Below are 26,129 nucleotides of genomic sequence, written 5' to 3'. Positions count from 1 at the left end.
TGTTTTTGGTATAGGCAATACCAGTATGAGATGTCACTTGTGTATGCAAACAAAATATTCACAAGCAACTTTGTTTGTGTAGCCGTACCCCTGGCAGCTGTCAGACCTCTCCAAGTGAAGTGGTGGATCTACTTGGACCGAACCAGAACAATTCAGAAAGCCTGAGTCAGCTGGCCAACAGCAACAATGTAAAGCCGACAGAAGACTTCAATAACGTTGAGTCACAAAATGTGCCCTTGGATTCTATGGAACCTGTAGGACTGGATTCGCTTCAGTTTGATTATTCCAGTAGCCAGGTGCAAATGGATTCTGGAACAGCTGCTGTGAGTCTGTTCGATTACAGCTCGCAACAACAGGTCAGTTTGTCTTCATCTGCGCAACTGAGAGTTTATGTTGGAGAATTACAAAACTTGTCAGATCTTTTTCGTTTACTGATTCTGCAGTGGGAGGGATTAACATGTTACCCTTAATACAAACTGAGGCATTTTGGTTCCTTTTCACCCCATGTGCCGCCTTTTATGCACTGTCAAATGGTGGTGTAATTTGAGCATCTGAAGTTATAGAACTGAAGACTATTAAAATTTTTTTAAACAGTTTTAAAATTATGAAGGTGTTTTCAATTCTCTAGTAGATGGAAACTGAGTTTTTCTGGTGTTTGAGGTCCAGAGCAAGAGGGCGTTGGATGCAATGTGAAATCTTACTGGTTTAGGCCAGAGTGTGAAGAAGTATTTTATCTTGCAAACAACAGCCATGAAGTATAGATTATGAGTATTTTGGAGAGCAATGAGATGGGTAATTGGACTACTCGTAGAGGATGTGTGCCAGTGTGAAGATCATGCTGCCTGTTTGTTTTCATGTTACAATTTCTTCATAATTGTATATCCCATTCCTTACCCTAGTGGCTGATGTTCTGTTTGCACAGATGAGAATGTCAGCATGTTATTTTGCTGTGGTTTACATTTTCACTATTCCTGATACTGTCCTTCCCCAGTGTTGGCATTCAGATATACCTGGAGGATAGTAATAGTGTGGATACCAGCTGTTTTTCTTCACCATCTCAAAATTGGTTGTAGTTTCTCAAGTGACGTCAGTGCTTTGGTCGGAATAATATAGTGCAGAAATAGGTCCTTCAGCCCACTGAGTCCAACCATCCATTTTATACTAATCCTACATTAATAATTAGCTAACTAATCTCAATCTAAGAGTCCAATCTAAACCATCCGATCTTTGGCTTCATGTTTTCAGTTGACTGATCAGGCCAGGTAAGGAACATATCCCTACATCTTCAGAAGTTGTAACTTGCATTTTGTTTTAACCTACGTTGCAGAATTTTTAAATCTGCAAAGCAGTTAACTGCATGAAGTCAGATCCCCCTCTGTATGCTAAGCCTGCTTTGATCTTTTGACCAAGTCAGCAGGTAGTCGCACAATCTGAGTTGACTGCCCTCTCATCATTAATTACAGGTGATGTCCAAGTTACGGCCATTTGGGTAACAGAATTTGCCCTTATTCACAAATCACTACCAAAAAATTTGCAATGCAGGATAAAATTTGTTCTTCAGGAAATCATGTGAGAGCGATAAATAAACAACAAATCTTTTTGGTTTTAGTCACTTGGTACTGTGGGACAAAAAGCTTTGGATATGATGTCACCACACCGATTGGGTTGGCAATCGAAGCTGAGTCTCTCCCTTGCAATGCCTTCTCCAGTCTGAGGGCATGTGAACAGACTAGCTGTATGCAAGGCATTTTCTCTGACACACTGCATTATGGAGAGCCGCAGTAGCCACAGTCAGCTCTTTAGAGTAATCCCTCGAACTTTACTAAACTTCCACTAAGTCACCACACTTTAACCCATTACCCCCTTGAACTCCTACATCACCTTTCTCCTAATCCACAAGCTTTGCTTGTCAGAGAAATTGCCTGTGACTGCCAACCCAATGGATGTGGTGATGTCATATCCAAATCTTATTGCCCCACAGTATTGAATGATAAAAAAATAAAAATTGGCAAAATTTGTTCTTTCACGAGCTTTAGCCATCCCCCGAGTCTAATATTGGCTTCAGCTGTTAAATAACGGCAGTGGGTCACTGTTATTGCTGATAAATGGTTTAATATGAGAGGAAAAACATCCCATAGGAACGCATCTCTGCTTATAACATGAAATTCGATGGGGGAAAGAGGGTTTGCATTACAGAAAATTACAATATGGTCCATTTTCTAGGAACGGAACACCTCCATGCTCGCAGGGGTTGCCTGTAATACTCACTGCCTTACTATCTGAAAATTGAACTCGTCTTGGGCTAGAGAATATGCACCTTTTCCCCCAATTCCTGTTTTAAGAACTGGATCTTTTGTCCATTTATGTAATGAGTATTGAAACGAGACCAACTTTACGCATCTATCATTTAAAAAGTTGGTCTACTGTGACACCTTAAATAGCAGACTTAGAATTAACCAAACAGTTGGATGTATTCTTAATAAACCAAAATATAATTCTGGATACTGAAGTTTTATCTGCACACAAAGGAAGGGTTAAAGATTGCAGCATCGGTAAAACTTCAGTATTTGAGAATTACAAAATGATGTATTAAAGTTGTGTTTCGTTAAAGGATTCATTCTAATGACATTTTTGACTCAATTCACTAAGGTGAAGGCAGTGGAAGATGGTGAAATCAGGGTGGGATACGTTAATATTCTAGATCCTGTCAGTATTGAGAAGGTCGACGTGGTAGATGTCTTGAAACGCATAAGGGTGGATAAATCCTCAAGGCTGGATGAGATCTATCCCATGAATGTTTGGGAAGCAAGGGAAAAAATTGGGCACTGATGGAGGTTTTTGCATCTTTGTTAGCTACAGGTGAGGTATCAGAAGACTGGAGAGTGGCTCATCTTTTTCCTTTAGGGAGGGCAGTAGGGATAAGCCAGGAAACTGCAGGCCTGTGAACCACACATCAGTGATGGGGAAATTATTGGAGAAAATTTGGAGGGATAAAATTTGAGTACATTTGGAAAGGCAGGGACAGATCAGGGATAGCCTGCTTTGCTTTGTGCGAGGGATATGAAATAAGGCAGTAGATGTTGCCTACCTGTACATCAGTAAGGCTTTTGACAAGGTCCTACATGGTCGGTTGGTCCAGAAGGTTAAGGTACGTGGGATCCAAGGTGAGTTGGTTAATTGGATCCAAAATTTAGATTGGTGATGGGAGGTAGAGTGTGATTTAGAAGGATGCTTTTCTGATTGAAAGTCTGTGCCAGTGGTATGCTATGGGTTGATGCTTGGACCCCTCTTGTTCGGAATATATATTAACGATGAATGTGACTATAGGAGTTACGATTAATAACTTTGTGAATGCCACAAAAACTCATTGTGTTGTGAGTAGTGAGGAGGGTTGTCTAAGGCTACAGCAGGATTATAGTTCAGATGGAAAGTTGTGTGGGACGTTGACAGATGGAATTTAATCCTGAGCAGTGTGAGGTGATGCATTTTGAGAAGTTCATTGGGGGAGGACATAACACAGTAAATGGTAAGGCCTTAATGAATGCTGATGAACAGAGAGAGAACTTGGGTTTCAAGTCCATAGGTCCATGAAGGTGGCAGCACGGATAGTTAGATGCTTGCCTTCATAGGTTGGAACATAGAATATAAAAGTCAGGACAACAACTTGACCAAACTCCTGGTAAGGTTTACTTTAGTGTATTGCAGTCCAGTCACACCATGGTAAGAAGCATGTGATGTGCTCGAAAGGATGTTGCTGAGATTGGAGGACTTCAGCTATGGAAGGTGATTGGATGGGCTGGGCTTGTTTCCTCTGGAGTGAAAGAAGCTGAGGGTGATGTGATTATAAGAGGCAAAACATAGTTGATCAAAATCATTTCCCATGGTAGGGGTGTCAAAAACAAGAGGGTATGTTTAAGGTAAGAGGAAAGAATTTTAAAGGAGATCTGAGTTTTTCGCCGTGTTTGATATCTGTCGTGTTCTGACAGAGGAGGTGGTGGAGGCAGATACAATCTCTGTTTAAGCATTTAAACAGACACTGAATAGGTAAGGTACAGAATGATGCCAACCTAATACAGGTAAATAAGATTAGTGTTTGTGAGCAAAACTGTTGGCATGGATGTAGTAGAACAAAGGGCCCGCTTCTGTGATGAATGGCTCTGGCCCTAATCAACAGTTATTTTGAACCTTAAACTGGATCTCGTAGTAATTCGGGCAAGTGCAAGTTAGCCAAAGATGATGGGTTTGAATGGAACTTTTTAAGTTTTGGGGTGGATCGCAGATGGCAACCAGAACCATTTGGGGGGATAATTTTAGTTCACTTTCTGTGGACTTGGGTGATCTTGACTGAGCAATGTGTCATTGCGACTGGGAAACAAGGTTATTGTTCTAAGCGTCAGGAGACTTTTCCTATTCAGAATTTTGTTTTTGAAGGGCAGGCAACCTCAGACTGACATACCTGCTTTTCTAACCCATTTATGTTTCTGTCAATTTCTTATTGAGAACTAGTAGTTTTAAAATAAGTAATGCAAGAATTGGTGGGCAAAGCAGCAGCTGAACTGGTGTTGGCAATAAATGTATTGCATCAGAGTAAAATTCTTTCATTTTGTTTAGCTCTTCCAGAGGCAGAATGCGTTGACGGTTCAGCAGCTGACAGCTGCACAACAGCAGCAGTATGCACTTGCAGCCGCCCAGCAACCTCACATAGGTAAGTTATTGAAACGGTCTTTATATCTATTGTGCACCTAGCTAAAAATCTGAGATTTTTTCCTTGACATTCATCAGTCATCATAACTATCCTGTGTGTTAATATGGAGCAATTGACCTGAAGCTTTGATGACAAGCAGAATAAATTTTAACCCTTAAAGGAGATGTTAGCCTTGTTGGTTATTGTATGGAGGGGGTGGAGAAGAGTTAACAGTAAACTGGAGGAAGTAGTTAATGACCAGGAAGATAGCTTATTGTTACTTGGAAGGTAACCCAATATAATTAGGACCTAGACTTTATTTATATGTTCATTGCTTTCTGGGGCCATTGGGTATCCATAGACATCTGTTAAATTTAAGCAAAGGTGCTCAAGGCAGCTATTGAAATGAAATGTACGAGGTTGGCTGGGTAAGTGAATTGTTAGGGATCTCCAAATCAACCTATAACTTTTTGCTGAATACATGTTGAAACTGATACATTTGACTTATCCCAACTATGATTACTAGTATGATTACTATGTTTAATTACTGTCTGGTAAATAGAGTGAAATGGCTTCTGAGACATAATTGCTACTTCACAGTTAAGGTTGCAGGATTGTGTCACCTCCTATTAGTTGTGTTACAGTCCCTGAAATTGTAACTTAATCACAGTGCGGTAGTACTGGGAAGTCAGAAGGAACAATAATGCTATGGTGTTTGATTAGATAGTATAATCTTATACAGCTTAATGGATGAAAAATTCAGGACCAGCGGGAGAATCCTTGAGTTCCTTGACTATTTTATGTGAAGTGCTGTATTTTGCTCACAAGAAGCAAGAATGTGCATTTTGTAGATCTGGAGAGCCTTTTTCAAAATTGGACCAGTGTGGTACCACTTAACCACTGCATTTGATAAGATTATAGTGTCTTCTTTATTATAATTGAAGCATTGCATTCTATTTAAGCACTTGGAAGTGATAACACACTTGGTCCTCTGCTGGGAAGCATTCAGTTTTGAGGGCATTTTATGTAGTATTTTGATCTGGACTAATTATGACTGGTTAGGGTGGGGTTGTTCAGGGCTTATCAGTGTTTGCAGGCTCACTGCACAGGATGGTTCTTCAGTCTGTGTCTTGGAAACGTGTCACTTGGTGCAGTTATCAGCTGAAGCAGCAGAAAATTCATTTTTTCCCCCATTTTAGTTATTACTGGTTGCAGTACATTTTGTATCTAATCAGAATTGTGCAAGTAATGCCTGAGCGCACATGCCACCGCAGTTGCTGTTCAGCAAATTAAATACAATGTAATAGCCATTTGAAGTAATACATTTGACTAATAATCAAGTGTGAATTACTCCTGTCGGGCAAACATGAAGCATATTTTCTTTTTGCTACATTTTGTGTATCTGTAAAATATTTGACCCTGAGTGCTTGTATTTTTTTAATGCTCATAGAAATCAACTTCCTCTGAGGCTAATGTGATATTTTTTTCCTTGTAACAAATGGTATGCTTCAGGATACCATAGTTTTCTAAAGGTTTGTTGTATCATTTTTATAATACTGGTGGTGTGGTTCACTTGTGGTTAATCAGCATTAATTTACATTATTAAAAATCCATGTAATTTGCTGAATAATCAGAACCAGCAATGAAGATAATTGAATAGCCACTCATTGTTTTTAAACAAGATGAGGATGTGATTCCACATGATTTTATGTGTTTTATCCCTATATTACACAGGTATGTTTTCAGCCGGCCTTGCTCCAGCAACCTTTGTTCCTAATCCTTACATCATTAGTGCTGCCCCTCCAGGTACAGACCCCTACACTGCAGGGCTTGCTGCGGCTGCAACTCTGGCAGGTAAAACTTCAGCAATCATTTCAGTGATCTGAATGAAGATAATTAATAGCACTGCTTGATTTGTTCCCCGTACCATGGAAGGTAAGGGTAAGGAATTGGTATGTAAAGGAAAAAAAGAAATTCCAGCTTAAAATCACTGATCTGAATGGAGAAGAGAGTGAGCTGAATGAATGGCTTTAACTCATTTTGGAAACTTGCTCGGTTGCAGTGTACTGTTGCTAGTCTTTATATTTTTCTTGACATTGATTTATATCTACTTGGAATGATGGTCCAGCCCATGCAGTGTAGGGTTTTTGGGGGGTGGAGGGTAAATTTGTAATCAATCCGAAAGCAGAAAATCAGTGAGCAGTGAATCCCTGGAACAGGCAAGTGATGGAAAGAGATAACATTCAGTTAAATGCAAATTTTTTTGAGTAATGTTAGACCTACCATAAGAAACATTCATGTGAGGAGCAGATTATTTTGGGCCTATGTTGTGGATTTCTTTGTCCTTTTTCGGTCTATGTAATCAATGGAGTTGATGTCATGATTACACATCAGTTCCATCATCAGTCTGTCATCCAGTACCAGGATGGTTGAAGGAGTATTAGTTGGACGTGCCATTTCTCAGCAAGCAATTCCTTTGATAGGATAGTGAATGGAAGGGCACATAATCCCAATGCCCAGATGCAGTCTTTGAGAAATATGGCATTAGATTTGTTCTCTGACCTTGAATGTGATCTGGGAGTTGTAACCTAATAATTGTTGAGGAGTTATTGTACACAATAGCTCCTGAGCTAATTAAAAAAAAACACTGTATTGCAGATGCATTTGTGAGGAGCACATGGTGCATTTTCCAAGTAACTCTGCATAACAGAACTATTCTTTGTGAATGGAAAGGTGTTCAGAAAATTGCTATAAGTCTTGTCTGCAGTGCTCAAAGTCTTGCTGTTTACATTTCTATTTTTTGTTCTGTTAATATAATGGTTGCTTTTAAAAGTCTGTTTTCAGGCTCCCTTTGAACAGGGACATCAAAGGCAATTCACATCCCAAGCTCAGAGCAAGAACTTTCACATTGAACGCTTTTGTTATTGGTTATGGTTGTGACAAAGTGTTGGAATAGAAAAATGTTCTTTCTGTCTTCAGCTCAGAAAAGGTAGAATTGTGATTTTACAAGTAGATGGTCTGTACCTTTCAAAAGATGCATTGAACTGAAGGGTTGATATGACTGCCATGTGGCAATATAGGTAATGATTTTTAAATAAGACCAATTCATTGAAGTTTTTGGATGTGTTTTATTTACTGTCCTTTCTACTTCATGTAGCCTTTAGTTCAGAAAAATTCCCCTTGGCAGGAAGGATGCTTCCCAAAGCCAATGGGACTTGCGGACTTTAAGGATGATGTATAATCTTGAAAAGTTTATTTTAGCATGATGACAGATGTGCTTCAGAATCTGTTCTTTCATTATATTTCATTCTTTCATTGGTTGTAGTTCTGGCAAACTTACTCAGCAAGCAGCAGCTAATGTCCTTTTCGATAGGATTAATGATAAGAATTTGCAAGGCAGAATCAATTGAACCTCATCTAGCCCAATGCCAACTTTCCAATGTAGTAAGACCATTTTCACTGGCACAAAATAATTTGTTCAAGTAACGAACCAGATCATTTCATGGTTTTAAAAAAAAAGTGTTGTGTTAGTCTGGCAATGATGACACACTTGCCCTCACTGAGAACAGTGTTCAATAATGAAAATATCAATTCTGTACTCAAATCTGAGCCAGACTAACTATCTTGCTGATGAAACTCTGAATCCACTGTTAATAGTTTTGTTCTCTTGTTATAGGTGAGGTGGAAATGGATTGTAGTTAAGGGAAAGATATAGGTCAGCGTTTCAGAAGTGTGGGAAAGAAAAATTGCTTTACGTGGGGACTGGAAATTTTCATCAATTGATTTAATTTAAATTTGTGCAGCTTGACTATATTGTAAGCTTTTGTTATTCCATGTTTCATTTCAAACCTTCTCGGGAGGCTTGTTTGTGCCTTTAAAAGTTCTGTAGTGTAATTGCAAAGTATTCAATGATTAATATTTAGGTTAGCTTGGCATAACAGGGTTTATAGATTTCAATGATTTTACTGGATGGGAAGAAAGAGACAAATGTGGATGTCAAAACAAGATTGGTTTCTTCTGTAAGCAATTAACAGAATACCTTCCCACGTTACACAGTTAAGATCAGATGACCTCGAAGAGAATTTCATTCAAACTGTTTGAACTGTATCTGTAATTTGTGTGAAATTGGCGCACAAATTGTGATGCAGTATTAACTTTTAGGAAGTCACCCTGACAAACTAATTTCAGCTGACATGTAAATCTATATCTGGGTTCATTGAGGAGCTCCAACTCAAACTAACATGCACTTTCAGTAAAAGTTTGGATAGCTTTGGCTGCGTTTTGAAGAAAAGAATAGGATATACAAAAATTAAGGCTTACTGTTTTAGCATACAATTTTGTGGCTTGTCTATCGGACAGAGAGATTGGTTGAAATATCCTTAATGAAAGCTCATTTGTGATGTTTTTTCACCTGGATTAATGTAATGCAATGCAGTTATGTGAAAGCTCAACATTTTTTAAAATGCCCGTGTTTACTATATTAGGTCCTGCAGTGGTCCCACCTCAGTACTATGGTGTTCCATGGGGTGTTTATCCAGCAAATCTCTTCCAGCAACAAGCTGCAGCAGCTGCTGCTAACAACTCGGCAAACCAGCAGGCTGCATCACAGGCACAGCAGGGGCAACAACAGGCAAGTCACTTGTTTGTTTATGAGCTTGTTGTAAGAGAACTTAAACTGCGAATGAGGGAAATTGGGCAAATTATTTTTTGGGGAGGCATCAATTAATTGTTAACTAGCTTTAGTCCTCCACAATATTATCTTTAAGGCCTTTCAAGGATTACTATTTTGCATTTAAATGACATGCATGAATTGTGTGGTAAAAACAGTTATAAATGACTTAGAAAAATCAGTCTGACTATGATGACAAATTTGCCCACACTGAGAAATGTTCATAAAGGAGAATTTCAGTTCTTTGTTTGAAGACCTCAGCCTGACTTAAGTACATCGGTGCTGCAAGAAACCCGATGGCTGGTGATCATGGAATTATTTTGGAAGTCTGACATTTGTTTCCTGGTGACCTTCCTTTATCCAGCAAACAGCTGAGGCATGTGAACAGAGTGACCAGTTTGGTCATTAATGCTTAAGGTGCAAGCATTTGGTTAGGAAAGTCGACGGTAGCCAAGGCTTCTCCTAATTCTAGTGCATCAGCCTCTGCCAGGCTGCGAGAATGCAAGAAATAGGAGGAGGAGTAGGCCATTTAACCTGTTCCAGCATTCATAAAGTTTGTGGCTGATCTTTTGCCTCAGTGATGCTGCTTCACTAATGCCAATAGTCTAAATTCCCTTATACCTGAAACAAAAATCTCCTCTTTATCTTGAATATACTCAAAATCTGAATCTCCACAGTCCTCTTGGGTAGTGATTTACTAACCCCTGCTAATTTCTTTTCGACTGTCCTGAATGGTCAACCTCTTATTTTGAGACATTGATCAAAGGTTCTGGACATGTCACTCTCATTTGAACATCTACCCTGATGTCTCTTGGGGTGTCAGGAGGTAAGTTGCCCACCACAGTATATCCAGGTTCTGACCTGTTCCTATAGCCACACTATTTATGTGGCCGGTCCATTTGGGTCTCTGGTGATCACGGAATATTGACGGAGGACTTGGTAGTAAGAATGCCATTGAATGTCCAGCGTACGTGGTTAGACTCTTGATGATGGTAGTTGCCTGGCATCTTCTGTGGTGTGAATGTTACTCATCACTCATCAGCCCATGCATGAATGTTCTTGCTGTCTGCAGGCATGGAATGCTTCATTTATTGAGTTATGAATGGAACTGAATATTTGTGCAATCATCAGAGACCATGCCCAATTTGATCCTGTGATGCTCTGCATCCTATTATTTGGTAACTTGGTTTATTATTGTCGCATGTACCGAGGTACAGTGGAAAAACTTGTCTTGCATACTGTTCATACGGATCAATTCGTTACAACAGTGCATTGAAGTAGTGCAAGGTAAAACAAAAGTGCAGAATAAAGTGCAAGGTCATAATGAGGCGGATTGAGGTCAAGCGTCCATCTTGACGTACTAAGGAACCGTTCAATAGTCGTATGACAATGGGATAGAAACTGTCCTTGAGCCTGGTGGTACATGGTTTTAGGCTCTTGTATCTTCTGCTCAGTGCGAGGGGAGAGAAGAGAGAATGTCTGGGGTGGGTGGGGTCTTTGATTATGCTGGCTGCTTTACAGAGGCAGCGAGAAGCGTAGACAGTCTCCATGGAGGGGAGGCTGGTTTCCATGATGTGCTGAGCTGTGTCCACAACTCTCTGCAATTTCTTGCGGTCATGGACAGAGCAGTTGCCATACCAAGCTATGATGCATCCGGATAGGATGCTTTCTATGGTGTACCGATAAAAAAATTGATGAGGGTCAAAGGGGACATGCCAAATTTCTTTGGTCTCCTGAGGGAGGAGAGATGTTGGTGAGCTTTCTTGACCGTTGCATCAACGTGGTTGAACAAGGACAGGCTGTTGGTGATGTTCACACCTGGGAACTTGAAGCTCTCAAGCCTTTCGACTGTAGCACCGTTGATGTAAATAGCATGTCCACCGCCCCCCTTCCTGAAGTCAGTGACCAGCTCTTGTTTCGCTGGCATTGAGGGAATGGTGGTTGTCATGACACCATGTCACTAAGCTCTTTATCTCCTCCCTGTACTCCAACTCATCGTTATCTGAAATACGGCCCACTACTGTGGTATCATCTGCAAACTTGTACATGGAGTGAGAGCAGAATCCGGCCACGCAGTCGTGAGTGTATTGGGAGTAGAAGTAGGGGGCTGAGGATGCATTTTCTGATTTGTTTTAAAATCTGTTCAATGTACAGCTTTATTTGGTGATGATTCAGTAATCCCATGTGTTTTATATCAGGTTCTGCGTGCTGGAGCCAATCAGCGGCCTTTGACTCCAAATCAAAGCCAACAAGGCCAACAAGCAGATAGCCTGGTAGCAGCTGCTGCTGTCAACTCAGCTTTAGCTTTTAGCCAAGGACTGGCTACTGGAATGCCAGGTAAAATATTGGTTAATTCTGTGCAGCAGAGATGTGCTTTATTTGGGGGTTTGTGGTTTGCAAAAAAGATGCATTGTAGTCATGTTAATTATTGGCAGTTTCAGAGTACTGAGCATGGTTGAATTATAGTGCAAATTGTTCATTTGCCTTATTTTTCTGATGACATTTTGTGCTAAATGATGAAAGGCAAATTTCTGTTGCATGATTAAATTGTAACTAATCCTTATGAGTTTGAAGTTTTTGTTTCGAGCAATAGAAATCTGTATGTCTATACTTTGAATGCTTCAATTTCTGAGTAACTTGCACAGACCAGTTGGGATTGAGTTGCTTGTGCAATGTGACTGGTTATTGATGGATATGTTATCCATCACTGAGTTCCAGCTATAATGGTCAATGCTGGCTGATAAATTTAAAGATGGGTTTTTCAGACTGATTGTAATGTTAAAACCTTTTTGGAAGTGCTTTTTTTAAAAAAAACTTATCTGGCAATGATGACACACTTGCCCTCACTGAGAATGTTGCTCTTCCATGAGGACTTCACTTGTACTCGAACTGAGCCAGCCATTGGTTACGTTGTTATAGGCCTAAGCAGCAACTTGCTTAAAACATTCCACTTCTCTTAATGTTATAATAGTTCTCCATGTTTAGTCTGTGCTAATATGTGTTTAAGGGAGAAGTTGATCTGCAGATGTTGAAAATACACATTCATAGATTTTGCTATTATTAACGTAGCAAAATGTTTCAGTGGTTTTTAGGCATAATCAAAATAGGAGCAGTGTGTGAGAGATGTTTGAAGAGAGTGCCCAGAAACTTGGTCATTCACAGCTGTATGTTACGTCATGGGGAGCTTCCAAGAAGGAAATCAAAGCAGTTAAAAGCCAAAAGACATGGCTGCCAGGGTGGAGGACAGGATTGCACTACAGGCTAGAATTAATTAAATGCAACACTGGGTTTTGAAATGAAATGCTCCCCTGGGTTTTGTGGACAAGGTGAGAGCAATGGGAGGGGCAATGTCAAGAGGGGATTTAAACACTTAGTATGGAGGATTTATGTTACGGGGAGTTGATGCCAGAAGGAACTGGCTAATGAGTGAGTGGTTTTGGTTGGTCTTCAACAAGGGCAACAGAGTTTTGGATGAATTAACATATCTTCAGCTTGCAAGATCTAAGCATCGACAGAACAATACTGGAATAGTGGAATTGACATGATTGTGAGTTTTGAACCAGATAATTCTCAGCTTAGGTGCTGCTGAGTAATTTTAGGCAATGGATAGAGGAAGCATAAGGATGGAAGTCCAACTTGGAATTGGATAAGATAAGGCTTACCCTCCTGTCTCCTTTAAATCTTCGCCCCTAGACTGTTTCCGTTTGACGTCGTTGATTGTCAATATGTGGCGCTGCGTTACTATTCTAATCGTGCCTTTTTTTCAGGTTATCAAGTCCTTGCTCCAGCTGCTTACTATGACCAGACTGGTGCTCTTGTGGTGAATGCTGGCGCTCGGAACGGCCTGGGGGCTCCTGTGCGCCTTGTTGCTCCTGCACCCGTAATTATAAGTCCATCTGCAGCGCAGGCAGGTAAGGTTGTCTGTTTGGGGAGAAGCCCAAAAAAAGATTTATAAGCTACAATTATATTTGTTTATAAACCTACAATTTTCACTACTACTTAAAGCTGAACCTTGGTAGATCATTTCAGATGCTGCAATGTTTTCATTGTCTGAATCATGAGCCTGTGAATCCTGAAGTTCCCTCAACTCCCCATCTAATGCACGTGCACCACTGATACATCCCATGCCGGTAATCCTCCGGACTGTGTTGAGCTTTTGATGTTGAATTTTAACTTTTCCCTGGGAACACAATGGAAGAAATTATTGATTCAATGCAGTCATTTCACACTGATTCTGAAACACTATTTTAAAAAGCCTTTCCATTCTCTCCTATCCTACCCAAGTGCCTGTGTGTGCATCTTCTAACACTTAAGTCCTGTAGTTCAGTTTGAAAATATTGCTTATTGTACAAAAAACTTGTCCAAAAAATATTAATCATTGCATTAATTTTGGAGATCTTGAGATCAGATCCTGTTCAGATAACATTCCAAATTTGGATGTATCTGGTAATCATCGGAGGGCATCAGGAATACTGGGGATGAAAACTGAACCTACACCCATCTGGCCAATGTGTCATCGACTCATAATATGTTCTCTGTGGTGATAGGTTATGTATTTGGGAAGCTAGGTATATGAAGCTTGACCAGCATATCACACAACTAAAAGCAAATTTATAAATATTGTGGGAATTTAATCAGAATGTTTTTAAAAAAAAACTCATAAAACAGATTGCAATACAAATTCAGTTATTTTATAAATACAGTTTAATGTGTTTGCTCCATTTGAGGGACTAGTTTAAATTAACAATTGTGTAGGTATAAAAGTGTCCTTTGTTCTATTGTACTGATTCCTCAAATGTTCAATTAGGTGTTCAGTAACATATTACTGTGCCTTTGGATAATTGTAAAAAATGTAACACTAAATGTGTTGCACAACATTAGATTTGTATTGCAGAGCAGATTTTACAGTGGCTGTTTCCCACCAAACGTTGTGGCATTGATCATGAGCACGCCAATGACATAACACCATGAGCACACGTTATTTCACGGGAGGTTGAACCTGACCTGGTTCTACCTCAGCCATCCATATTCCTAGAAAGGATGTTTATGAACTGCCAAAAGTTGGTAATCTGTCTCTTTCTATTTCATTGAGATCCTATTGTCTGCACGTTTAGTACTTGGCACTTCAATGAATCTTTTGTGTTCTAACAGTTGCTGCAGCAGCAGCCTCAGCAAATGGTACAGCAAGTGGTTTAGCAGGAACATCAAATGGCTCCTTTCGCCCGATGAGCAATCAGCAGCCACAACAGCAACCACAGCAACAACCCACCAACAGTTTGGCCTCGAACTCATTCTACGGTAACAATTCCCTGTCTAGCACTTCACAGAGCAACTCACTGTTCTCTCAGGGGTCTGGCCAGCCTGGCGGCACTTCCCTGGGCTTTGGAAGCACTAGTTCACTTGGGGCAACACTCGGATCTGCACTTGGAGGATTTGGATCAGCAGGTACATTTAAACTGAGACAGTACAATACTAAGTGCATGACTTCATTGTAAAGATTTGTACAAGCTGAGTTGTCATGTTTCCCTGTCCGGCATGTGTTTGGCTTTTGTTGAATATGTAAGATGAATGGTAGTCCAACTGAAGTTTATTTTTGTCTCTCCAACAAAAAGTTCCACACAATTATCTTGAGTTCTTAAGTAATTTATTTGATATAAAAGGTAATAGCACATGCCAAGCAGGTAACAATATGATACTTCACTCTTGCACTGAGGCATCTTCAGTTTAATTTCAATTCACTTTCTCATCTAAGCCAGTCTTTAATATTATGCCACTGTAGTCCTTGTGAGCTACACAACTGCAATAGCCATTATTTTCCACCCTAATACCGAAAATGATATTTCTGGGCATAACTTGTTTGCAAGGATTCTACCTATAATCTACACTGCTGGGTGCTTTCTACTGTTTTAAGTGGATTCAGCATGGGAATTTGGCATACCCACCACTATGAATTGCGGAAATCATAAAGTATTAGTTCTGTAAAATATTTAGGAGAATTGCAGAAAATCTGACCATTATTTTTTCCAAAAAAAAAGCAGACTTTATCTTTTCAGGGTCTATGGATCATAATCAGTATGTAATGATACAAAATCCAAGGTGTTGGAAGTGATTTTTGGCTTCATATGTTGTTGCCCATTTAATTGTCATGAGATTTGTAATTAACAAGTTGTGTTTTATGTACTCGGGTAAAATACTTTTTTAGTGAATTAAGGTACATCAAAATGTCATCTGAAAAAAATAGTCAGTGGCCTTGGAAAAGTTGGCAATTTTCTGTGCTAAGAAGTTGTTATTGTAAACAATTAAAATAAGCCACTTTTTAATTCTTTTAAGTTGGCAGCTCAAACACCAGCAGCGGCTCAAGGAGAGACTCACTAACTGGTAGCTCTGATCTGTACAAACGAACAACCAGCAGCCTTGCTCCCATTGGTCACAACTTTTACAATGGATTGGGTTTCTCATCTTCCCCTGGCCCAGTAGGAATGCCTCTTCCAAACCAAGGTCCCAGCCACTCGCTAACACCACCGCCATCATTATCATCCCACGGATCATCATCGAGCCTTAACCTGGGTAAGAGGGGTGGGTAACTCTCAGTTAATTTTCTCTCATTATTAACTTCTTGTACCCGGAGATGTTTATTTCTTTGTAACTTATTATAGGACAATTTAGCATGGCATTAGCAGTTCACTGTGTGATTTTTTTTCTCTCTCTCTTGACATTGTTAGAGTTAGATTTGAACAAAAGGCAGAACTTTTGCAGAGAAATCATTTGACAATATTTGGAGTTATATGGACAGTGACTAGAAAATAAATTATAAACGTGTCTTGAATCCACTGGCTATGGTGTACTTCCCTTCACAGAGCTGTTCCATTCTGCTCTTTTATTGGATTATTATTGTGTATTCATAGTGGGCTGGATAGTTTCAAGGATGGTACTTAAGCACATATTCATTTCATCGTAAAAGTTGGTGTGCAATAAGTGTTTTAAGTATTGCTTATGTCATATGAGGTTACATCAGACCAGTTAAAGTATATTTGCAAAGTCTGCCCTTGCGCATTAATCTTGTGGGAATCACAGTTATGCTGGCAGTGTCACCTCACTGAAGACACTGTAGTCTGTCACGTTGAAAGCTACCCTTATAATGAAACCTCTACCATCTCTGAAGTTTTTTAAGACATTATATTAATATCTGTTAGAGAAAACATAGTGCTCATTGGCTGTTGGATAAATTCAAATTTTGATGCATTCATATGACAGGTGGGCTTACAAATGGCAGTGGAAGATTTATCTCGGCTGCCCCAGGAGCTGAAGCCAAGTACCGCAGTGTCAACAGTGCCTCCAGTCTGTTTAGCTCCAGCAGTCAGTTATTTCCGCCGTCGCGTCTGCGGTATAGCATGTCAGATGTGATGCCTTCAGGCCGCAGCAGGTTACTGGAGGACTTCCGTAACAACCGTTATCCAAACCTTCAACTGCGTGAAATAGCTGGCCACATTATGGAATTCTCTCAGGATCAACATGGTTCAAGGTGTGGTAAATTTTTGTTTGAACTGGTATACCTTTTACAGAGTTACTTCATTGTTCAGTATCTAAACACAATGCTTTAGAGCAAGGGAAGAAAGTTTAAACTTGTACACTAGGTAGATCAAAGTGAAGTATTAGTGCAACTTTCCTAGTTAATTAATTGGTTAATGAACTACTCCATGTTGTTGAACTTGACCAAAGCATGGGCAACTAAGCAACCCACTTGACGATATTGAATGGAAGCTGCTTTGAAAGAAAGTTGCAGAAGCTTTGTAATATTGCTGTGCAAATAAAAATCGGCAAATAGTGAATATAGCTCCAAAGGTATGAATGTATAATTGATTTTTATTAGGACATTTTGTTAATTTTGTGGAAAAGCACATGACCATGTAATGTTAACAGTCTGCTGTTTCACAACTTGTGTTGCAGAAGAAAAGCAAATGGAATATATATCCTTGTGTACAACAAGTGTATTTTGTAACTTGCATGTTGATAAGTTCACACGGGGGCTGAGTAAAATTTGGACTGGTGTTTGGTGCTGGGAGTGCAATATTAATATGAAGGATGCAACAAGGCATAGATAATGAAAACCATATTTAGACAGAACATACTACTTTGTTAACATTACAGATTCACTCTGGAATGGGTGCACTGAAATTTTGCTACTTTGTCTAATTTTACAGTTGATGATTATTGAATGTGGTCATGAATGCATGTAAAGTGGTCGGTAAACCACTTTGCATGCACCTCTGAGAGCAGATGTGTCTGCAAGCACCGAGATGTTCACTGCTGCTCTGGGCTGGTATATCGGATCATTTTGAAATGTCTTTTAATGAAGAGTCACTGTTTGAACCTCTTGGCAGGGTAGTCACAAATTTTGAGGGAATTGCAGGGATGAGTAACATTTGGCTATTATTGGGGGGTGGGGGGTGATTTTTGGTGTTAATTTTAATGAAGGCTGATTTGTCCATCAGTTTCAGAAATAATTCAAGCATAGCAATTGGTATAAGCTACAAAACCTTCCCTCTACTTCCCGAACCATTCTGACTCGTTGAAATATTTTGTGGCCCACAGGTTCATTCAGCTTAAATTGGAACGAGCTACCCCTGCAGAGAGACAGCTGGTTTTCAATGAAATTCTGCAGGCGGCCTACCAATTGATGGTGGATGTTTTTGGAAATTACGTAATTCAGAAATTTTTTGAGGTAAGTGGAATATGTGGCTTTGTCAACAGCTGTAGGATGGGGACAAGGCAAAATGGGAATAATCATTCAAGTTTCAATTTGCATTGGTCATGCTGACAATTTGGTGAAAATTAAGACTTTCGAATAAAAAAAACAAAATTAGATGAGGAAAAAATTTTGATTAATTAAGGTATGTTTAATGAAAAGGCTTGCGCTTTCAGCTGTCCCTCTTGGGAATATCTCTTCAGAATGGGAAATAAAACATTTTAGTTTTGTTCCTGCGGACATGCCCTACCCCTAGTATATTTATACCCATTGGATTACTTTGTGGGGTATTCCTTGGCCTTACTATATATAAATATTTTCCAGTTACAGGTGTTGAGTGCTCAAGAGAATAAATGTTGCTTTTCCCAGCTTGGCTGGGGGATAAAGGTTGTGGTATGGTTTGTGGGGCTCAGTGTATCAATAGGATTTAAACTTCCCTGATTTCATAATGGACACAAGCTTTCAATGAGAATTTGCAGATCATGTTTCTTTAATATACACATCATTACTGCTGCTCATAATAAAATATGGTCTGAATTCATTTAATTTTTTTGAGGATATTTTCAAGAATAAGGGAGAAGTTTCTTTACCCAGTGACTAGTGAGAATGTTTACTGCTGGTGGATCGAAGAAGAAGCATAAAGGGTTGGAGGAAGGAGGCTAGTTTGAAACAAGAATGGTCTGTATCTGTGTAGTTTTACATGGGTAATTGTGCATCCCAGTAAAATGTGTGTTCTCTTTGTTCTCTAGTTTGGAAGCTTGGATCAGAAGCTGGCACTGGCTCAACGCATCCGTGGACACGTTCTCTCTTTAGCATTGCAGATGTATGGCTGTCGTGTGATACAGAAGGCTCTGGAATCCATTCCCCCAGACCAACAGATCATTGTAAGTCTGAATTTTAATGTTTGGTCCAAGTATTTATTTTGGCATATTACACATGGATTTCCACAAGGACACATGTTGGAAACGTTATGTTTTTCTGTTAGTTAATTATAATGGGTGGAAAATCACTAGTGGAGGGTGTGTGCACTTTCATAGAAGTGGCTAAATGGAAAATCATTCCAGTGTTTCATTTTGAATGCTGACTTGGATAGATTTCCCCATTTGTTGCTACACACTCCATAAAGCTGTTTAGGCAATCACAATTCGTATATAATTAGTACCATGTAGCTAAATACTCTTCATTCTCTAAAACTGACCACTTTAAACTTTGTCAAAGTACAGATAACAGTTAAGTTTACATAGGGATCTGGTTTCCAGGAATATAATCGGTCTAGAATCTATAGAACCTTCCTCTTGAATGGGCTGTACCAATATGACTTCCACACATCCAACCTAATCTTGTTTCAGTTTGTTACTTTTATGCTAATTTCATATTTAATTATGGAATTGTGTGGGACAAAGTCAGCCATTTGGCCATCAACTCTGCATCAAAGACCTGTCTTGTTATGTTCTCCTTTTCCCTCCTTCATGAGTATTCTTTTCCAAATTTCTATCGAGTCTCCTATAGAAAGTTGCTATTGAATCTTTAACCCGCACATTGTAGGTAAATACTTTAAACCTTAAGTGACTCCTTGGAAGTATGATGTTATAGCTGTTATGGAAGCTTGGCTTAAATAGGCTGGACTGGCAGAAATGTTCCTGGTTGTATGGTTTTCAGACGAGATAGGAGATCACAAAAAGCACGGTACGGTAGCGTAGCAGTTAGCGCGACGCTATCGCAGCGTCAGCGATCGGGGTTTGATTCCCGTCGCTGTCTGAAAGGAGTTTGTACGTTCTCCCATGTCTGCGTGGGTTTCCTCTGGGTGCTCCGGTTTCCTCCCACATTCCAAAGATGTATGGGTAGGTTAATTTGGGTTTAAAATGGGCAGCGTGGACTCGTTGGGCCGGAAGGGCCTGTTACAACTCTGTAAATAAAGTTTAAAATTTAAATTTAAAAAAGGGCAGGGTGGCAATATGGGTTAAACAAACGCACTTTTGGAAGGGATGGCATGTTAAAAGAATCATCAAATGAGGCTGTATGGGTTGAACCAAGGCAGGAAAAAAAAGATTGTGCTGGGAAAACACTGCAGATCTCTGCAGTCCGATAGAGAGAAGAGTAAATCTGTAAATTTCTGACAAGTGTCTCTTTGCAATTGTGGGACATTTCAGTAACCCTAATATTAACTGGGGTACTGTCAGTGTGAAGGTTTAAGTGCAGAATTCCTAAGTTGCATCTGTCATGGAATGGTAGAGAGATACAATGCAGAAACTGGTCCATCCCACCAAGTTTGCACTGACCAACCACCCATTTACACTAATCCTATACTAATCACATTGTGTATTTCTCATTCACATTCTCATGAACTTCCTCCAAATTCTACTACTCGCCTACACACAAGGAGCAATTTTACAGTAGTCGATTAACCTACCAACCTGCATGTCTTTGGGATATGGGAGGAAACGGGAGCACTTTGAACAAACCCATGTGGTCACAGGGAAAATACACAAACAACACACCATCAGCAGCAAGATCGGGATTGAACCCAGGTCTATGAGCCGCGCCGCTGTGCCACCCTGGGAGAACTATTTTAGCAGATGTTTGGCAAGTGCAAGTAGTGTTGCAATTGGTCTGATGCAATTCTGGATTTAGTTCTGGAGAATAAAGCTGAGCATATGGCAGGCATGTCAGTGGGAGAGCCTTTTTTTATGTTGGTGATCATAATTCAGTTATATTTAGTGTAGTATGAAAAAGAAAGGAGTATTGGGGTTAGGTCAATATTATTACAATGATAAGTGATTTTGCAAAAATAGACTGGAAACTGCTTCGGGATGAACATGTTGGAACAATGGCAAGCCTTCAAGGAAATTCTATGGATTCAGGGTAAGCTTTCTCACAAATTTGATGGGACTGCCAGACGTGGAGCCCTCTGACAAGAGGATGGGATAAGGCAATAAGGGAAGTTTATCAAACACTAAGAACTTAATGCAGCAGAGAGTCGAGGCATGTGGGAGTGAAATTAAGAGGGGATCTAAGAAAGTAGAGCGGGTATGAAAAAGAAATATAGGCAAATAAAAGCAAGGAAATTGCAAAGCTGTATTAAAATTAAGGAGCAAGAGGATAACCAAGGAAAAGGTAGTGCTAATTAATGACTAAATACACTTGTGTGTGGAGGTGGACATTGGACAAGGTTTTTGACTTTGAAATCCAGGGGAAAGTGGCAAAATTGGCTGGTTGACGGGAAGCAGAGGGAAATGGTTGATTGTATTGTGGCGAGAAGGCTGTGGGGTCAACAAAGTTTAATACTCATTGTGATATATTAGTGATTTAGTCCTAAATGTAGAAGGCATGATAGGAGTTTTCAGACAGTACAAAAGTTAGCAGTGTGGTTTATAATAGGGAGAAAAAAGCTTTTGACTGCAGGAGGATCTGATCAGATCAGATGGCCAGAAAAATGGCAAGTGGAATTTAGTCCAGAGAAGTGAGAGGTTACAAATTTGGGAGATATGACGGCACGGACAATGTTGTAAATGGGAGGATATTGAGTTGGGTGGAAGGACACGGGAACTTTGGAGTGTATGTGGACAGAACATTAAAGGGAGCAGGACAGGTCAGTAAGGAGATTAAAAAGACAGATGGGATATTATCCATTATTAGACAAGGTTTAAAGAGCAGATTGTTAATGCTGCCGCTGTGCATGGCCCAGTGTGAGTACTGCATATAGTTCTCGTCACCACATTTCAGGAAAGATGTGATTGCTCAGAGAAGATTTACAAACAGCTTCCCAGGAATAGAAGTCAAAAATCAAAGAGTACAGATTTAATAGCAATTGGTAGAAGATCAGAGGAGAGATGATGAAAAGTGGATGATAAGGTGTGGAATTCCATGCCTGAAAGGATAGTGTTGCATGAAATCCTTTCTACCCAAATGTATGTTTGAAGGGCTGTTACTGTCCAAGTGCTGGATGGGGGGGATTAGGCCGGACAGCTTTTTTTCTTGATCATGTGCACATGTTGGGCCAAATGACCTCCCATGTCATAAACTTTTTATAACTCCATGATTCCGAGCTTCCCACAGAACTGTAATCCTTCATCCCCAGTAGATTCTGTTGGGCACGGTATTCCAAATGGAGCCAAGTTAATTTTTTGTTATATAGGTTTAGCATAACTTCCTGACTTTTGTTTTGAAGCTCTTAACTATTTTGTTAATTTGTCCTTTTACCTTCAAAGATTTGTGCGCAACAGCTTAATTTATCGTTTTATTGTACTCCTTTAAAGCTGTATATTTGGTGTGTTGTCTCTCCTCCATTCTGCCCACTGAAGTGATATTCTTTCAGTTCTGCATTGAACTTCTGCCCCTTGCATTCTCTCATTCCTATTCCATCTGCTTTTCTGTCCTCTTCTGACCTGCAACTTCACTATTTACCACCATTTTCATGTCATCTGCAAATTTGTCCCCTTTCCAAAATTTGATCATTAAGATTCATTTTAAAATTGTATGGGCTTGCTTGGCTTCCTGCGTTGCTGTTTAAGCTGTTCATTGGTTGATAGTGTGTGAAGTTCCACAAGTCGCATTTGTAAGAATATTCCGACTTCCTTGAATCTCAAGTTACAGATGCGCGATGTTCAGATTGATAATTTACCCACCAGTAAGCAGGATTTAATTATTTGTAATGGCTGAGCCATTGAGACAAAGTTTCAAAAAGAAATGGAATATTAAAAGATCTATGAAGAAATTTGCTCAAGAAAAGAGAATTTGCATATAATTTGTACATGAAAGGGAATGGTTTGAATCATTGGCATTGTTTCTGGCTTAAAGTGTAACTTCAATCTGTGTTCATTCCTGCATTTCCTTGTGGTATACAGAATGAAATGGTGAAGGAGCTTGATGGGCATGTCCTGAAATGTGTCAAAGATCAGAATGGAAACCATGTTGTACAAAAGTGCATTGAATGTGTTCAGCCACAGTCGCTGCAGTTCATCATCGATGCTTTCCAAGGACAGGTAGGATTTGATGAGAAAATTCTTGTTCTTTTTCTCCCCCCCCCCCCCCCCCCTTTAATTATGTTGGTTTCAGCTGAGCTAGATCTCAACCAAGTAGATTTTTTTTGTGTGTTTTATCTTTAGTGGCTTAGATGTTGGTATGGGCCATTATGATTGTCCACACCAGTAGTCAGTAATGGAATCTATAGGATGATACAGTTGGTTGTGGGAATAGGAATGGCTCCTCAGCTGACTTCAGACCAAGTCTCAAAATTATACTGGCTCTGTAACATATTGGTTTAACATGTACACAGAGCTCTGCTTCCCTATAAAAAGGAAGATTACAAGTTCTATGGGAAAAGATGATTGAAATTTTAGAAGAGAGTTGGTGACCTTTTGTTGTTATTGGAAAAGGCGAGTTAAATTCGAGCAATCTATTCATGAAAGATAACTGAGAGATGAACTACCTGTGTGGAAGGTAGGAGTGGGAGAAGATGGAGTCAAAATTCTATTTTAAAAGTATATAGTAGGCAAATTTTTTTTTTATTTACAGCGTGGTAACAGGCCCTTCCAGCCCAATGAGTCCGTGCCACCCATTTTAAACCCATATTAACCTACCCGTATGTCTTTAGAATGTGGGAGGAAGCCAGAGCACCCAGAGGAAACCTTTGCAGACACGGGAGAACGTACAAACTCCTTACAGACAGTGACGGGAATCGAACCCCGATCGCTGGCGCTGTAATAGCGTCGCTCTAACCGCTACGCTAGTGTGTGAAAGTTCTTGGAATGGTGAACAGTGGCATGAATTTGTGGCAGTAGAGGCAAACTATTTGAACTGAAGCAGTTTGTACTGAAGCAGTTTGTACTGTACCAGACTGCTAAATGATCCCAGCTTAACACAAATTTTCACTATGTATAAAATGTCATAAATTTGGTCTGCACATGCTACTTTAATAATTTCCTCTTCTGCAACCTGTTGCTAAAGGTTTTTGCTCTGTCGACCCATCCATACGGCTGTCGTGTCATCCAGCGGATTTTGGAGCATTGCATGCCGGAGCAGACCCTGCCGATTCTAGAGGAACTACATCAACACACAGAGCAGTTGGTTCAGGTATGTATCTTTGTATGCTAAGGCAGTTGTCTTTGTGTTGCTGTAATTCTATGATTTGGAGATAAGATATCTTTATTAGCCACATGTACATCGAAACACAGTGAAATGAAGATGTGGAATATGAAGCAAGCCTCAGTACTAGCTGTTTCCTGTTTGAAGCATGGCAGGCTGATTGTGACACTTGGTGAAATAGCAGCCTTTTATGTTCAGTACCTCTAAATCCTGAGATTCTGCCTCCTTATTCTAGGCAGTCCAGCCAGAAGCAGCATCCTCCCAACAACTTCTCTGTTTGGCCCCTGAAGAATTTTCTGTTTCAATGAAATTTCCTGTCTCAACTTTCAGGAAGATGGGTTTAGTTTGTCCTACTCTCCTTAAGGAAAATCTCTCCCAACATAGAAATCAGATTGATGAAACTCTCATGTTGCCTTTAGGGTGAAGAAATTGTTACGTAAAGAAACTAAAACTCTTGCACACAACTCTATATGGTCTAGCCAGGATGTAATTGCTTAAGACTTTACTCTTGTATTCCTTTTTCCTTTTTTAAAAGAAGACCAACATACCTTTTAAATTGCTTGCTGTTAACTTCGTAACACTTGTACAGCAGTACAGTTTCCTCTGAGTATCCACAATTCCCAATCTCTCGTGGCTTCAAAAGAATATTCTGCACTTTCCACAACAAGGTGGATAATTTTATATTTCTTTATACTATATTCTACATGTTACATTTCTGCTCATTTACTCAGCATGCCCAGTCTATAGCAAAACTCCGATAATCTGGCATGTTTGGGTCTTTGGGCCTGAATTAATGATTTTCTGTACAATTAAATGTTATTAATTATGATAAAATATTGATATCCCAGCACACTTTTAGTACATTTTTAGGTGTTACGCAGTATTATAATTTTCCTCGTGAACCCAATAATGACTATAATTAAAGTACTTAATTTGTTATAAAACCAACTGGGACCTCGAATCCATTAAAGGGAGCATGGGAAATGGAGCCCTGGTTAGTTGAAAGAAAACAAGGGAACCATGGCCCAATGAGCCAAAAGTGAGCATGGCAATCACTGTCTGGTGAGCCAGATGTCAAACCATCGGCGTTTCCAAAATTGAAAACTGATGGTTGTAGTTTTTCTTAATTGCAGATTCCATTAGAGCCTTTTATCAATTTCCTTATAGCCTTCTATTCTGCTTGAAGCAGTCAAAAAATTTGGATGTGTTACACTTGGAATACACATCTCAATTATTGATTTACATTGTAAATAGTTCAGGCCCAAGTCCTGGGGGCAGTTCACCTGAAGCATTTTTTAAACCAGCTGTAAGTACAGAATGGACCAGGTCTACCAGTTTTAATTCTGACATTCAGTACAGGTCGCAGATTAGTGGTAACCACTACTCTATTTATGTTTTCCTATACATATAAATCATGTTTGTTTTAAAAAAATGTGTGGAAGCTTCCTGAAATTGAAAGTGGATGTGGAAAGCAATGGTTTTTCAATTGATCTTTATGATACCATTTTCAGGATCCCAGAGGTCCCAGTTTTATAACGAATTGCTTTAATTGTTGTCATTGCTGTAATCCAACAGTGGTTGCCAGTTTGCAAGGTCCCACCATCAGCAGTGATGACTCAATGAATATCTTAAAGGATTCTGAATGTTCCTCTTGCTGGTTGACTTGCACCAGGGCTGCTTTTGCATTTACCTGAAGAGGAGGCGGCTCCTAGGTTTTTTGGTTTCTGCTGAAAGACAATGCCTTGCGATTGCGGCTGAGTCCCTTGGTAATGCACTGAAACGTCAGTCTAGAGTAGGCTCTGGAGTAGACTGAATCAATGTGGACATGGTAAAAGACAGCAAAGTGGAAACTTGATGCAAAAAAATATTTTTGAGTTGCTTTAAAGACCACTTTACATTTGTAAACTTTTATCTTGTTTTCTAGAAAACTTCTGACTATAATAAAG

At 39.7% G+C, this 26,129-nt stretch overlaps 1 protein-coding gene and 2 non-coding genes across 9 annotated transcripts in view; all 3 read left to right on the top strand.

The window, feature by feature from the left end:
* pum1 (pumilio RNA-binding family member 1) overlaps nucleotides 1-26,129 on the top strand; it is a 115,953-nt gene that overhangs the window by 79,930 nt on the left and 9,894 nt on the right. For 4 of the 7 annotated variants that reach the window (XM_052036115.1, XM_052036113.1, XM_052036116.1 and 1 more), the window contains 13 exons: nucleotides 83-356; nucleotides 4,612-4,705; nucleotides 6,419-6,538; nucleotides 9,169-9,314; nucleotides 11,552-11,690; nucleotides 13,121-13,264; nucleotides 14,505-14,798; nucleotides 15,684-15,929; nucleotides 16,608-16,875; nucleotides 17,946-18,075; nucleotides 18,849-18,983; nucleotides 22,944-23,081; nucleotides 24,046-24,171. In XM_052036115.1, the coding sequence (XP_051892075.1) occupies nucleotides 83-356; nucleotides 4,612-4,705; nucleotides 6,419-6,538; nucleotides 9,169-9,314; nucleotides 11,552-11,690; nucleotides 13,121-13,264; nucleotides 14,505-14,798; nucleotides 15,684-15,929; nucleotides 16,608-16,875; nucleotides 17,946-18,075; nucleotides 18,849-18,983; nucleotides 22,944-23,081; nucleotides 24,046-24,171 (2,254 nt within the window). The remainder of the gene's footprint in view (nucleotides 1-82; nucleotides 357-4,611; nucleotides 4,706-6,418; nucleotides 6,539-9,168; nucleotides 9,315-11,551; nucleotides 11,691-13,120; nucleotides 13,265-14,504; nucleotides 14,799-15,683; nucleotides 15,930-16,607; nucleotides 16,876-17,945; nucleotides 18,076-18,848; nucleotides 18,984-22,943; nucleotides 23,082-24,045; nucleotides 24,172-26,129) is intronic. The other 3 variants (XM_052036119.1, XM_052036118.1, XM_052036120.1) reach the window with 2 other exon arrangements.
* Nucleotides 8,216-8,299, top strand: LOC127581910 (small nucleolar RNA SNORD103/SNORD85). Its single transcript, XR_007958035.1, has one exon. It is a non-coding gene; the product is annotated as a small nucleolar RNA SNORD103/SNORD85 (small nucleolar RNA).
* Nucleotides 12,172-12,252, top strand: LOC127581911 (small nucleolar RNA SNORD103/SNORD85). Its single transcript, XR_007958036.1, has one exon. It is a non-coding gene; the product is annotated as a small nucleolar RNA SNORD103/SNORD85 (small nucleolar RNA).

Source organism: Pristis pectinata, chromosome 22, assembly GCF_009764475.1.
Source record: "Pristis pectinata isolate sPriPec2 chromosome 22, sPriPec2.1.pri, whole genome shotgun sequence".
NCBI lineage: Eukaryota > Metazoa > Chordata > Chondrichthyes > Rhinopristiformes > Pristidae > Pristis > Pristis pectinata.
Note: the sequence above shows the minus strand (reverse complement) of the source record. Positions and strands in the feature narration are given on the sequence as shown.